This window comes from Pecten maximus, chromosome 11 (assembly GCF_902652985.1).
Source record: "Pecten maximus chromosome 11, xPecMax1.1, whole genome shotgun sequence".
Lineage (NCBI taxonomy): Eukaryota > Metazoa > Mollusca > Bivalvia > Pectinida > Pectinidae > Pecten > Pecten maximus.
Window position 1 is genome coordinate 18,408,325 of NC_047025.1, and position 14,293 is coordinate 18,422,617.

The 14,293-nt window shown below is 36.6% G+C and overlaps 1 protein-coding gene across 2 annotated transcripts in view; it reads right to left on the reverse strand.

Annotated features, from left to right (window-relative positions):
• LOC117338230 (guanine nucleotide-binding protein G(o) subunit alpha) overlaps positions 1-14,293 on the reverse strand; it is a 44,210-nt gene continuing 29,917 nt past the window's right edge. For both annotated transcript variants that reach the window (XM_033899494.1, XM_033899493.1), the window contains 5 exons: positions 9,961-10,121; positions 8,264-8,392; positions 7,764-7,893; positions 6,935-7,088; positions 1-5,488 (listed from right to left, as the gene is read on the reverse strand). In XM_033899494.1, the coding sequence (XP_033755385.1) occupies positions 5,301-5,488; positions 6,935-7,088; positions 7,764-7,893; positions 8,264-8,392; positions 9,961-10,121 (762 nt within the window). In that variant the 3' untranslated portion in view covers positions 1-5,300. The remainder of the gene's footprint in view (positions 5,489-6,934; positions 7,089-7,763; positions 7,894-8,263; positions 8,393-9,960; positions 10,122-14,293) is intronic.

Sequence of the window (14,293 nt, forward strand, 5' to 3'; positions counted from 1 at the left end):
TTTTATGATAAAATGCTAGGTTTTATTTCAAGTTAATTTAAGATAGGGACAATGACACAAACAAGTTTTTGTTCATTTTTGCAATTCGTCTACAACTTATGAAGAGATCGGCGATACAGTTTTGTGGCGATTGTTAATGATGGTACACATTGTCGGGGAATACGCACCACCGGATCAGACTGACTTTCAAATGATTAACGGTCTAAGTTAAAACGAGGTTGTACGTCACTTCCTGTGTGTGTGGGTGACTATAGATAGACTGACTGACGATTGGTGGATTGATACAGGATGTGGCTTAACAGTAAGTGAATGTGTTGCTGATTGGATAGTTTAGGTTTGCTGTTGTGAATCGCAGGTAAGATTCGGATGACGCCATGACACTACTGATGGTAGTAAGGACACTATACTGAAGGAGACTAAAGCGTTGATGGGTACACAACAGTAATTAGACATACTTGGCAAACTTTCTACCAACTCACAGTCAGCATAATGACAAACCAAGAGGTCAAAGTTCAAACAAATAGGTGTTTGTGGAACCAGTTAACATTATATTTTGAAAGTAGATAAATTGGTTATACACTATTGATTTAATGCTTTCCGAAAGAATGCTATTGATGTTCAAAAGGATTTCAGAATTCACAGATAGTTACTCTTATAAAGTATGACGGAATGGCAATACATTCACATGAATTACAGGATATGGACAGAACTTCATACCAGGCAAAATGAGTGTCATCCTGATCATATCGTCAATGAAGCATTTGAATGGACACGCTTTTGATTTTGCCTTCTTCGGTAAATGCACGAGGAGAGCGGCTAACGTGTTCGAACCTCTGACGTTGTTTCGCATTATTTTTGTCGCAATTAACTTGAAGGGAAACTGATATATTTTCCACATAGGTGGTATTTTTATTTGTAGGATTTCTAGCAAGTTACGAATATTCAGCATAACAAATTTAATGTAAACATCGAATTAGCATAATCACAAACTAGCAACTGAAATTGTAATCTGTCAACACACCAACGCTCGGCTGATCTCCATCAAACACATCACTGTTGTTATAGAAACAGTATACATAGATATATATATATATAATATATATTCAATTGGTGAGAAAAGAAAAACAGTTTATCATGATAATCACATTTGACCTTTGACCTTTTAGTAAAATCAACAACCGTAGCCAACACATACTCAAGCAAAACAATAGTTACGCCGATACCAAATATTGATTTAGAAATCAAATCTAAGTTCTTAAGATAATATTCATTACCTAGATTATACTGTCACGTAACGGGGAGTAAATTCACATTAAATCGGGTTCGTAATTCAACAAATTCAATCAAGATTTAAATCACAAACACACACATGTGTATTTGTTCTAATTTGAGATAATGCACAAATCCGTTGCAAATGAAGTAAGTTAATAATAAGTTAAATCTTGATCGGAAAGCTGTTGAATCTACACAATATTTGTCAATGTACAAATGAATGGAAGGTAACGTAAAGTTGTGCGCTGGCGACTACAAATTAATGACTTCCTTAAAGGAAAAACAAATCAAAAACGGTTAAAACATACAAGTTGTTTACGTGTGTCGGTATTGTTTCCTCCTGAGAAGCCACACCAAGGAGGTACACTTACCACACGTTACTGTATAATCGTACATCCTCTTATGCCAAGATTTTACTCATGCAAATATCGTACTAGTATAGTCAATGTTAAAATACAGGTACACCAATGTCGACATTCAAATAAAAATTAAGTATAGGGACTTTTTATGGATAAATTAATGAATAATTATCATGTCATGAATCTATTTCAAAGGATACTTAATAAACCGATTCAAAACCACTACTGCAATGGTAGAGCGATCTCCCGAGACTGAACGTAAGGATACTCCTGTCGCGTGGACGTCAGCTATACACGGAATAAGTAGAAAGATATTTTGCAGGGTATTTGTTTTTGTTTTTATTAATTCAGAGAAAGCAGAAGAAAGTGAATTGTGATATAAAGCGATATGATGTAATATATTATCATAACAATCATTCGATCTGTTTTTGTGGTCTATAATGAACAACAAACACAGAAAAGAAAAATAGACTAGTTTTTCCACACACATTTAATTAACCCTATCGATCGCAACAGAGGAAAGGCACACACGCACATCCTCCTGTCCTGATAAAACCCACCTTTCATAACACATCGACTAGAATCACAATACAATCAGATATTGCACAGTTCTATAATATACCAATAATAAATAAATAAGCCGACCGACCAACCGGTCGACGCATGCGTGATGACCGACCAACCGGCATACGCGTGCGTGATGACCGACCAACCGCTCGACGCATGCGTGATGACAATAAACTCGACAGAAGAGACTGGCAGTTGGCGTGCATGGTATTACGTACACCAATATATATATTATAATACAGCATTTGAGCGTTTATGTCATACTAACATAAAACAGCTAACAGTGCCAGCGTCTTAATCAACATACATCAGCAACACTCGGTATACACTATAGTAACATGTACAGATTTAAATATTTGGTCCCCGCCCCTCCCTAGCTTCAATTCTCTGAGCATTATCTGCCCCATGATTTTATATCCAACACAAAATCGATCTTGCCAACGGGTCTCTACCTCATAAAAACGCAGAACGTCTGAGATGACAAGCCATACATTTTTCTTTGATGGTACTTTTTTGACTGGCTGAGCATTGTATGGTCGATGTATCTAGAGGCGCTGTGCGTCCTTACTTCAGAGACTCGACCGTTGACACCCATAACTTGGGCCTTTCGTTTTCTATGAAAGCCTTGTTCACAAACGTTAAATTGAACATAAATTGCACCTGCCCGTGATTTCAATAATTCTCCATGAAATCATCGGAATCTCACGGTTTCTACGGAAGTGAATTATCTCCACAAGTCAAAGACTTTAAAAATCACTTCTCAAAAATATACGAATCCGAGCACTTAATGTACCCCAAGCGAACTTGACTGAGAATGCCGGCATTCTCAAGATCATATCGATTTACTTTCACTTCTTTCATATTCATTTGCTAGGTTGATGTTTCAGTTGCAAAAACACAAAATAAAAACAAATCTCTGGCGCTTTTCCATTAAGTCGCTATGCGCATGACAGCTGGACTACGTAGATCTCATCAATTAGCATATTAAACATGGATGTAAAAATATGTTAATAACACGGTAGTCATGGAAACGGTAATGGCGGTAGACCTGTCAATTAATCATGGTCAAAAACATTCTTTATTTTCGGATAAGCTGATCTGCAAACTCTCATCAAAGAGGAGGTAACTCTCAACTTACTCTTGTCATGGAAATGAAAACAGGACTGGCTATACACGTCTACCACTACAGTTACATGAGACATCAAGTTATAAAATGTATCTACCGTGTCCAGGACTGTTTGCATCAAAGGAAACAAGTACATCATGGTATGCCACAGGAGTAGTGTATTTAGGAGGTAAATATATAATCACCTGTATATGTACAGGTACATCCGTAGAAGCAGAGATATGTAAATTCATAATAGTATGACATGATGTCAGGACATATTAGAGCCACCCTTATACTTAGAAACCCTCCCCACTCCTCGTTATAATGTATAACATCAATCTACAAGTACCAAGGGGCTAGTTTCCCACTACTCCTGGCCCATAAAGGACGAAGCTTGGCAGGTCCTAAGAGGGCTAGATAGCCGTTTTCTTTTTATAACTCTGGCAAACTGCCAAAGCTTTAATGGTCCCAATATAGGGTAGTGCTAGAGCAGGTGATCACGATTCATAAACTGGTTGTTATGAGTTACATAATACTTATTTTGTATTGTATATATTTCCATTTATGTCAAGATTTAAAAAAAAGGATAACACTTACAAATATCCACAAATATACACTATAATTTATCTTGCTTATAAATATGACACAAACATACACTGAACTAGAGAATGTGACTGCAAGCTACGGTACAGGCACTCAATCCATTCACTTACAGAACACATGGACAGATGTGTTCTTATACAACAAGATTTAAACATGCACTTTGATAAAAGAGAAAAACGAAGCACTTTATCCAGAGAGATCCCCACTTTTATTCTTATTGTCCCGTTAAAGTTATCTCTATTCATTATGCTAGATTTTTGTTTTAGAATTTTGATCTAATTGTATGCATATTTTAACTTTAATGATTACGAAACAATTAAGAAACATTGAGGTGCTGAAAGAATAGAATGGATTAGGTTTGTCTATAGGACCACGCATTTATAGCAAATATTCCACCACTTTCGTTTTACATATAGTTTACACAATTACAGGTACGGTGTGCACAGCTCGAGTGGGTGATGGTTAAATAGCACGACAAACTTCAGTGTTTGTCCACATGTAAGTGAAATAGCCTTTTACAAACTAAATAATACCTTTTATTAGATACATGTATTTGTCGCTTGTTCACAGGCCTACACGTTTCTCTCACCGCTATCACATAATACAGCATATATATATATTTATTTATATATATATATTATATATTACCATGTGACGCTGCAGAGTGGTATCAAGGCTGAAAGAAAAGAAAACCATATATATTGATCGTTACGAGAATATTAAAGTTCTCATGCAGAAGCCTACAGGAAGATGATACATCCACGTCCGGTCCTTTTTGTTATTTTCTTCTTGAGTTGTCTATGTGCTATGCAGTTTGTTTTATTTGGATATCGCATCGCATACGTCATTTCCGGTGTATGACGCCGTGCTATTAATCCAAGATGGCTGTGACATATTGGTATTGATTACCGATTTTTGCCTCAACGCCTGTCTATGAGGAACCACGCAGTGTTCGATCAATACTGACTTCATCAGGCTACTGTGTAGTTCAGAGAACAGAATGCTACGGTAGCCTAGTAGTATGTTTCTTACTCTCTATAGCAACGTGTCACTCTGAACCCAGAGCGAGAGAGAGGGAGAGAGAGCAGTCCAATGCACATAGTCTTTCACAAGAGATATCAATCTCTCTAAATATGTCACCCGCTCTGATTTCACACCGTATGTGTTGACAAAAGATTCCTACTGTTGTCAACCGATCTGTCTCTGCAAGCAGTCAGGCATCGCCATAATTGGTATTTGTTCATAATTTTATTTTTAAAATTAAGGTCACATATTCTTACACTGCACATAAAAATCTCAACACATGCTCACTTCCGATCTGTATATAGATGATTTAGGAACAGTCCCAGTGACCTCGCCGGGTCCCAGTCCTAGGAACAGTCCCAGTACTTCTAGTACAATCCGCATCCACGCAGGTTATTAGCTATGATAACGTCGGTGACGGCGTCAAATACAAACTGGATGTTGTTGGTATCCGTCGCGCACGTCTGATGGCAGTAGATCTCTTTCGATGAACTCTTGTTCTTAGCCTCGAACTGAGCCTGAATGTAAGCAGCTGCCTCCTCATAAGTTTGGTTTCCTGTGAAGGCAAAAAAAAGGCAATCAGTAATTTCTAGCAAATCTAGCGAGATAAAATTATCCGTGAACACTAGATCTGAAATATGACTTTTGGTCATCCCCAGACTGCACGATTTAGTATCGGAATTAAATTCTCCTTAAAACAGAATTGTGAGCATCAAATAATTGTACAAAACATACATAAGATATTAGCACCTTTCAAAATGAGTGCAGAGTTGGCCTGTATCATACATTTGCTTCGTGTTTCTAGGACATGTTAGTGATGCTAAGGGCCTACAATGACCATAGGAGTTGATCATAATACTTGAAATGTGTCAAAAGAAATGTCAAACAAACGTCTTTGGTTGGAATGTAATAACGACACTGTAGATCTAGTCCCTATAGCAGTTTATCACCCTTGTGATCAAGATAGCCATGTCCTTAGCACAAGGTAGTCGATTCGGGTTATGAACTAGGAAATAGAAGTCTGGTTTTCTTGTTGGTTATATATTACTCGGCATGTGGTTTCCCATTGAAGAAGACGATGTTAATATAATGAGCTATAATGTCAACGGTTTAAGTTTTAATTACCATTTTAACTATTCAAAGGAATTTCATTTAAAATAATTGCTTTTCAAACGACTCTTGTCCAGATACAAATAAAATGAATGCACATGTAATTTACTAGTTAATTTACTGGTATTGGTTACACCAAATATTCTGTACAAACCATTGCATACATAGATTCTCAGGTCTTCACTAAGCCACAAAATCGTACTTATTGTCTCTTTCGAAGGTACAGTTAAGAAGTACAATCCGTGATTGTTAGAAATACGATGAGTCCATGAAAATAATTCATTAAGTTACTAAACATTAAGACAGAGGATAATTTCAGAATACGATGCCCCCAAGTGACACTTGTCTTTGTACTCAATGTAAGGACAATTTGGATCATGACACTTGTCTTTGTACTCAATGTAAGGATAATTTGGATCATGACACTTGTCTTTGTACTGAATTTAAGGACAATTTGGATCATGACACTTGTCTTTGTACTCATTGTAAGGACAATTTGGATCATGACACTTGTCTTTGTACTCAATGTAAGGGCAATTTGGATCATGACACTTGTCTTTGTACTCAATGTAAGGATAATTTGGATCATGACACTTGTCTTTGTACTAATTGTAAGGACAATTTGGATCATGACACTTGTCTTTGTACTCAATGTAAGGGCAATTTGGATCGTGACAGTTGTCTTTGTACTGAATTTAAGGATAATTTGGATCATGACACTTGTCTTTGTACTGAATTTAAGGACAATTTGGATCATGACACTTGTCTTTGTACTGATTCTAAGGACAATTTGGATCATGACACTTGTCTTTATACTCAATGTAAAGACAATTTGGATCGTGACACTTGTCTTTGTACTCATGGTACAGACAATTTGGATCGTGATACTTGCCTGTGTACTCATTGAAACAGATGGTCAGTGATGACTTCTTGATCTTCTCCTCGAAAAGATCCTTCTTGTTCAAGAACAGAATAATGGAGGTATCTGTAAACCATTTGTTGTTACAAATATTGTCGAACAGCTTTAGACTCTCTTGCATTCGATTCTGGAATGACAAATGGGTAAGAAATAAGATGGCTGGACAATGTAGATATAACGAGACTCAGCGTAGCAGAGCAAAGGAATATACCAAAGGAAGAACAAAAACAATTTAGAGAGGTGATGTCACATCTATTTTTTTTATTTTTTTTTTATTTGTGGGGATTTTCAATTGATGTTTTAAACAATCTACTCATTGATAAAAACTGCATAACGAGTATTGCAGTAATCTAAAATAAATGGGATTTTTCAAACAAGGGCTGAAGAAGCTGTTAATTTTATGGGACCTAACAGACATTCTAAGTTGTGCTATTGCTGTTAAGTGAAATAATGAGCGCACTTTATACTATATGTAGCTAGATATCAAAACAAGTATGTGTGTAACAGAACTAATACCATCGTATATTATGAAATAGGTTTCATATATATAATATGAAGGTATTTTTACTTTGCATTTGGCATTTTTACATTCGCACATTGGTAGTGATACTAAATAGCAATTTACAAATAGTTATCAATAGCCAATCATTTCTCCAGTGTATCAAATTCAGAGGTATGACAAGAAAGAAAGAAAAAAACAGTTTCACGACTTCATTAGTATCAGACATGGGGTTTCTTAAAATATTAGTAATTATCATGTTGTACGTTCCACCAAGTCACGTGACTATGCTGCTGTACTTACTGTCGTTTCGTCCTCGTGTAAGACCTGGTCGTACTCGCTCATAGCAACACAAAATATAATTGCTGTTACATCTTCAAAACAATGTATCCACTTCTTCCTTTCAGACCTTTGACCTCCTACATCAAATAATCTAAAAACAAACAATCAATCTGTTAGTATCAATATCTTTCTTTGATTTTTATATAGGTAACGCTATTGTGAAAAAGTAAATAAAATAAAATAAAATAATTAAAGTGAATTTGATAACGGCAATTGAAAATTAATCTGATGGTAAACGTGGACAATGACTGTAAGGAAACTTCTGAATAGAATAATTAAGGAAGTAATTGACTTTGAAAATACGACTTCTAAACGAATACTTTCCCAATAAAGTACCATTACAAAGGACATGATATAAAGGTAAAGTCGAGAGCATGTATAAGACGGAACCGTCAATAAGGGTTAAGCTTGTAAATTCTTACTTCCAAGATTAAATTATTCTTATTAGATATGATACTTACTTGAAATTTAAATTCTTAAAAGAGAAGTGTACTTCTACTATGCCAGTCGTCTTAACCCTTGTTCTTAATATATCTTGTTCTGTAGGCATATAATCTTTTGATCCTAATCGGTCTAAGTCATCTAAAAAGCTGTAAAAGAAAACAAAGACACGTTAGAATATTCTTTTTTGAATGTTGTTGACATTATAGCCAGGGTTTCTATGATAGGTGTTATTTAATTAACTCAACATAAAATGTGAAACAACTGACCAAATTATTGATACTTAAATTGATATAACATTGTCAGTTTTCAGTTTAGCAAGCTCGTCATCTGTGCACCGACAAAGTCGCCGCATGTAAGTTTTTTTAATCAAACTCTTAAGGTGTTCATGCCAAGTATGACATTTGTCATGACTGAATGGAAACAAGAATTATTTTTGTGATTTTCTCTCATTATCTGTGCGATATATAACAACAAATGGAAACAGGCGGTCATTTTCAGGGACCCGGATGTCGAACACAACCTAAACATTCTCATGGTTCTTTGGAATCAATGAATAAGTACTAAATTGATAACGATACTGACTAACAAGTTTTTAAACTCGAAGTGAGAACCCTATTGGCTGAAACCAGCCTGATGCTTTTGGTGATTGTATGCATACTGCCGTGACTGACCATATTTTATGGAAATTCAAAACTGCACTGTCAAAACGGACCAAACATATGCAACGTGCAAGATTCGCCACTAACTTTAGTGTATACATTGTTGTGGTAGTGCTGTTACGGGCTGACAGAAATATGGAGTCTCTACCAAAAGTGTATAGTTACTCCCTGCGACCAGCACTAGTCCCACGGGTGCCAACACTATCTAGTAAACCCACGTTATTAAGATGATAACTATTTATAATTCTACATGGTATTCGGATCATTACATGATGTGACATTAGCCTGCGCCCCATTAAATGCATTGTCATTTAGAATTATGCAACTTATATGACCTTTTCATGAAATGAATACCTTATCCTACAACTGCAACCTGAATGAGGCGAAAGTTTAAGTGTTGAGTTAGGTCATTAAATTGATGTTACAATTCATCCGCGGACAGAAATGTTCCGATATTTTCACGTCATATAGTGTGATCACCACATTTCTTCATATATTTATATTTTGTTGTTTTATTAGAAAAAAAACATGAAAGCGACCTTTCTGCAATTTTCGTCAAATCCTGTATATATTGTTTTAATGTGTGCCTGGTGTAATGATCACTATTTTGATTTATACGGTAGTCTGAATCCAAAACGTGTTACGAAAACGTGGCTACAGAAAAAACACCATGTTGAATAACCCAGTGGGTCTTTCTGGAGCCGTAAGTACTGGACTTATGTGACATCTAGCAGCTAAAGTTCACCATGTTATTTTGCATATTAGACAATCCTTTTTTGTTATAGTGAGGACCTCTAGAAGAAATATAAAACATAGCACATCAAATGTCATATCAGCGTCTGGTATAAGAGGTGAAGAGATGATCACACATTGTTCTTCTCATCAATGTATGTTATTAAACAGTATCCTGCTGAAATCTGTTGTTGGTCAATGAAGTTAATTCTGAAATATTTTATTAGTAAATTATGAAGCATTTTGTTCGTCAATTCAAATTAACAATATCCTTATTAAGTACACATGCATACATCTACAGGTTTAATATAAAAGTCCCGTACTATTTCGCTGAATCGTTTAGCTGGTATTCATTCGACCTCCCGAAGCACTCCTGGACACCGGTATCTGCCCATAACCGTTTCATGGCGGCCAGAAGTTCCTCTGAGAACGGTTCCGTATCCTCCATTCTGGCTATCACATCCAGGACTATCTTTGCATCAGACTGAAACATATAAAAGGTCACCATCTGAACTGGAGGTCATATTATGGTAGACATTTGTTATTAATGAATAGGGCGCTCTATTACCAATTACCGACTTTATGACCGTGGATGGTGATTCCATTACGATTCGTATAGCACAGACCAAACTCGGTATTACGGAAATGCTTACCAATATCTAACGTTCAAATATACAAATAAATCTAAGCTCCAACCCTTGGAACGTTACCCCTTACCTAACGTTTTGAAAAGACAAAATTGTATGACTATGTGTGGCTCTAAGTAGACAAACTCCTACACAATGATTTAAAAAGACAACCCTTACTAACAAATACACAAATCAGTGAATAGCGTTTGAGATATACAAATAGGTACATACAGTTTAAATTAGAAAACCACTATTTTAATAGACAAACTATATAAACAAGTAACTCTACATTTATACTGCAAACTAAAAGTGGATATCGTTTCAGGACTACAGACTGATATTAGAATATGCTGACCGAAGGTGAGATCAAGATATACAGAACCAAAGGTGAGATCATAACATACAGCACCACAGGTGAGATCAAGATATACAGAACCAAAGGTGAGATCAAGATATACAGAACCAAAGGTGAGATCAGAATATACAGCACCACAGGTGAGAACAAGATATACAGAACCAAACGTGAGATCAAGATATACAGAACCAAAGGTGAGATCAGAATATACAGCACCACAGGTGAGATCAGAATATACAGCAACACAGGTGAGAACAAGATATACAGAACCAAAGGTGAGATCAAGATATACAGAACCAAAGGTGAGATCATAACATACAGCACCACAGGTGAGATCAAGATATACAGAACCAAAGGTGAGATCAAGATATACAGAACCAAAGGTGAGATCAAGATATACAGAACCAAAGGTGAGATCAGAATATACAGCACCAAAGGTGAGATCAAGATATACAGAACCAAAGGTGAGATCAAGATATACAGAACCAAAGGTGAGATCATAACATACAGCACCACAGGTGAGATCAAGATATACAGAACCAAAGGTGAGATCAAGATATACAGAACCAAAGGTGAGATCAAGATATACAGAACCAAAGGTGAGATCATAACATACAGCACCACAGGTGAGATCAAGATATACAGCACCACAGGTGAGATCAAGATATACAGAACCAAAGGTGAGATCAAGATATACAGAACCAAAGGTGAGATCAAGATATACAGCACCACAGGTGAGATCAAGATATACAGAACCAAAGGTGAGATCAAGATATACAGAACCAAAGGTGAGATCAAGATATACAGAACCAAAGGTGAGATCATAATATACAGCACCACAGGTGAGATCAAGATATACAGAACCAAAGGTGAGATCAAGATATACAGAACCAAAGGTGAGATCAAGATATACAGAACCAAAGGTGAGATCAAGATAAACAGAACCAAAGGTGAGATCAAGATATACAGAACCAAAGGTGAGATCAAGATATACAGAACCAAAGGTGAGATCAAGATATACAGAACCAAAGGTGAGATCAGAATATATGACCCAAGGTCATATCAGAATATGCTGACCCAAGGTCAGATCAGAATATGCTGTTTCGAAAGGATAAGTCGAAATAAAACACTAATAAAAATAGATTTCAAATTTATTTATATAAACATGCGTTTTTCCTCTTAATTGTTTATTGTGAATAGTTATACATTGATCTAAACATTAAACATATCCCATGTCTCTCATCCTGTCGAGTTCTTCTAATTTATATCTTCCTTGCACACGCATCCTTACCTTATATTCAAGGTATATCAGACATATATATTTATTATCTATGAAATCCCATTCATCCGAATGTGATCAATAGCGATATTAAGTATTCCAAAATCTTAATATTTTCTGTGTTATCTAGCAATACTACAAACTGTATGGTTATCCATAGATGATATTTTATGGTACACTGTTGATACCTGGGACTACCTATTAGTAGTAATGAGGTCACTCGCCACATGATATCATATAAACATTATCTACATGACTATATCCACAAACCTACCCTGTATTGGCCACTACCACCATGAATTATTAATATAGATACGTCTAGCTCTATTCTCCTTCAAAATAGTAGCCGTCGTAAAGTACCCGTAATTCATTAAAACTATCATGTAAAATTCATTATACAATAGGTTTGTTAATCATGGACATAGGTAAAATCCCTGTACAGGGGGTTACTATTACACGAAAAATACAATTTCTAGAACAATGAGGCAAAGCTTAAAGACGTTGTTTCGTCTACCATTGTGTCAATACACATCATTTATTAATATATGCAGTGTTGTGAAAAATATCGGCCGGATATGGCCTACTACCGAACCAGCTGTTAATGGAGATCCGTGTGAAATGCCCTACAGTATTCTGCGAAACTAGTGACGACGTCTGTATGTATGAAAACTCTGTGAAACTAGTGAAATGTCAGCTAGCTATGTATGCCCTTCTGTACTGTATACAACGTCTGTATGAAATATAGGCCAGAAATTATGCCCTGCATTACTTTACGACACTTGCATGAAATATAGAAAGATATCAATGCCCCTCTACATTAACTATTAATCCATGTCGATATTGCGGTATTTTTGTTCTTCTGCATTATATGATATTATGGCCATATTACGCCCCTCTGAGCTATACGCCATCTCTATGAAATATCGGCCATATTTTGCCCCTCTGTACGTCTATTTTAAATATCGGCCATATCTTATGCCGCTACTGTACTAAATGTTAATAGGCTAACATGTGATATTACTCACACTCTACTCAATGTGTCAAGTGCGGGTCTCAGAGTATCGCCTGTTAACACGAGAAAGACAAACATACCATGCATACGCAGTGGCTAATGTTATATTTATAGTGTAATGACTGCATAGACACAAACATAACCCTAGTCTAGGCACGTGTGTGGGACCGACCGCGCCCCCTCCCGCGTCTCGTGTCAGAATCAGAAATGCCCACTACTACCGCATCAACAGCAGCAGTAGCAGCAACAACGTTTAGTAAGCGTATTATGGGATGGGAACATGGCTTCCAGCAAGTGCATGTGGATGGACTTGCAGTCGTTTCCTATGCATAATCATTTGTTTAGAAAGACATGGATATAGGTAATAGAGGCACTGTTATGATCAGAGAAGACGGAAACCTCTAGGTTTACCTGTGAATGAGATTGCCTATCATTAATGAATGATTCTCTCGATGGGTTGCCATGCCAACCAGCCTGCCATCTTCCATCAATAAAGAGCCCTAACTCTGCCGGTTGAGAAATAATGGCGACCATTGATTATGGTATGGACAGGAGAGAGTGTTGGCTGGTGTGTGGTGTATGTGTACAGTCAGTGTCACAGAGCCGTGCGGGGCGCGAGACGGCGAGACCCTGTCAGGCCACCGATTTTCATATTCAAACAGGAAAAACAGTAGGGATCCCCGTATTCAAACGGTAACAATGGTACAGGAAACATTAGTGATCCCCCACACAGGAAAATTGATAGGGATCCTCGTATTGAAACAGCAAAAATGATAGGTTTCCTTCTATTACATAGGAAAGAAAGTAGGGATTCTAGTATTCGAAACGTGTAAATGAGGATGAAAATCATATTCAAACATTGAGATAGACATAAAATTTCATATTCAATGATATTACACAGTACGGAAAACAAAACAGGAATGTCACATACAATAGTGTTATATAAATGAAAATGAGGCTAATCCTCCCATAGGTGAACTTCGAGTGTAATGATCCTGGTTATGTGAATACCCAAGATCAATAACGTCATTGTACACATTGGGGAGGAAACATTCATCAATAAATCACAGGCGTCTGCTTCTAGTTATTATTATCAGAAAAAAATGTTTGCCCCTACTCTATAGTAGCAGGCGCCTGTGGATAAATCTGTTCTATTCGATAAATCAGACACAGGGGTATTTTCTAAAGATCATTTCCGCCCTAAAGGTATTAAAACGGTAATGTGTTGTATGTTCATCATACAGACATCAGTACAGGGTGATGTGTTGTATGTTCATCATACTGATATCAGTAGAGAGTGATGTGTTGTATGTTCATCATACAGACATCAGTACAGGGTGATGTGTTGTATGTTCATCATACTGACATCAGTACAGGGTAA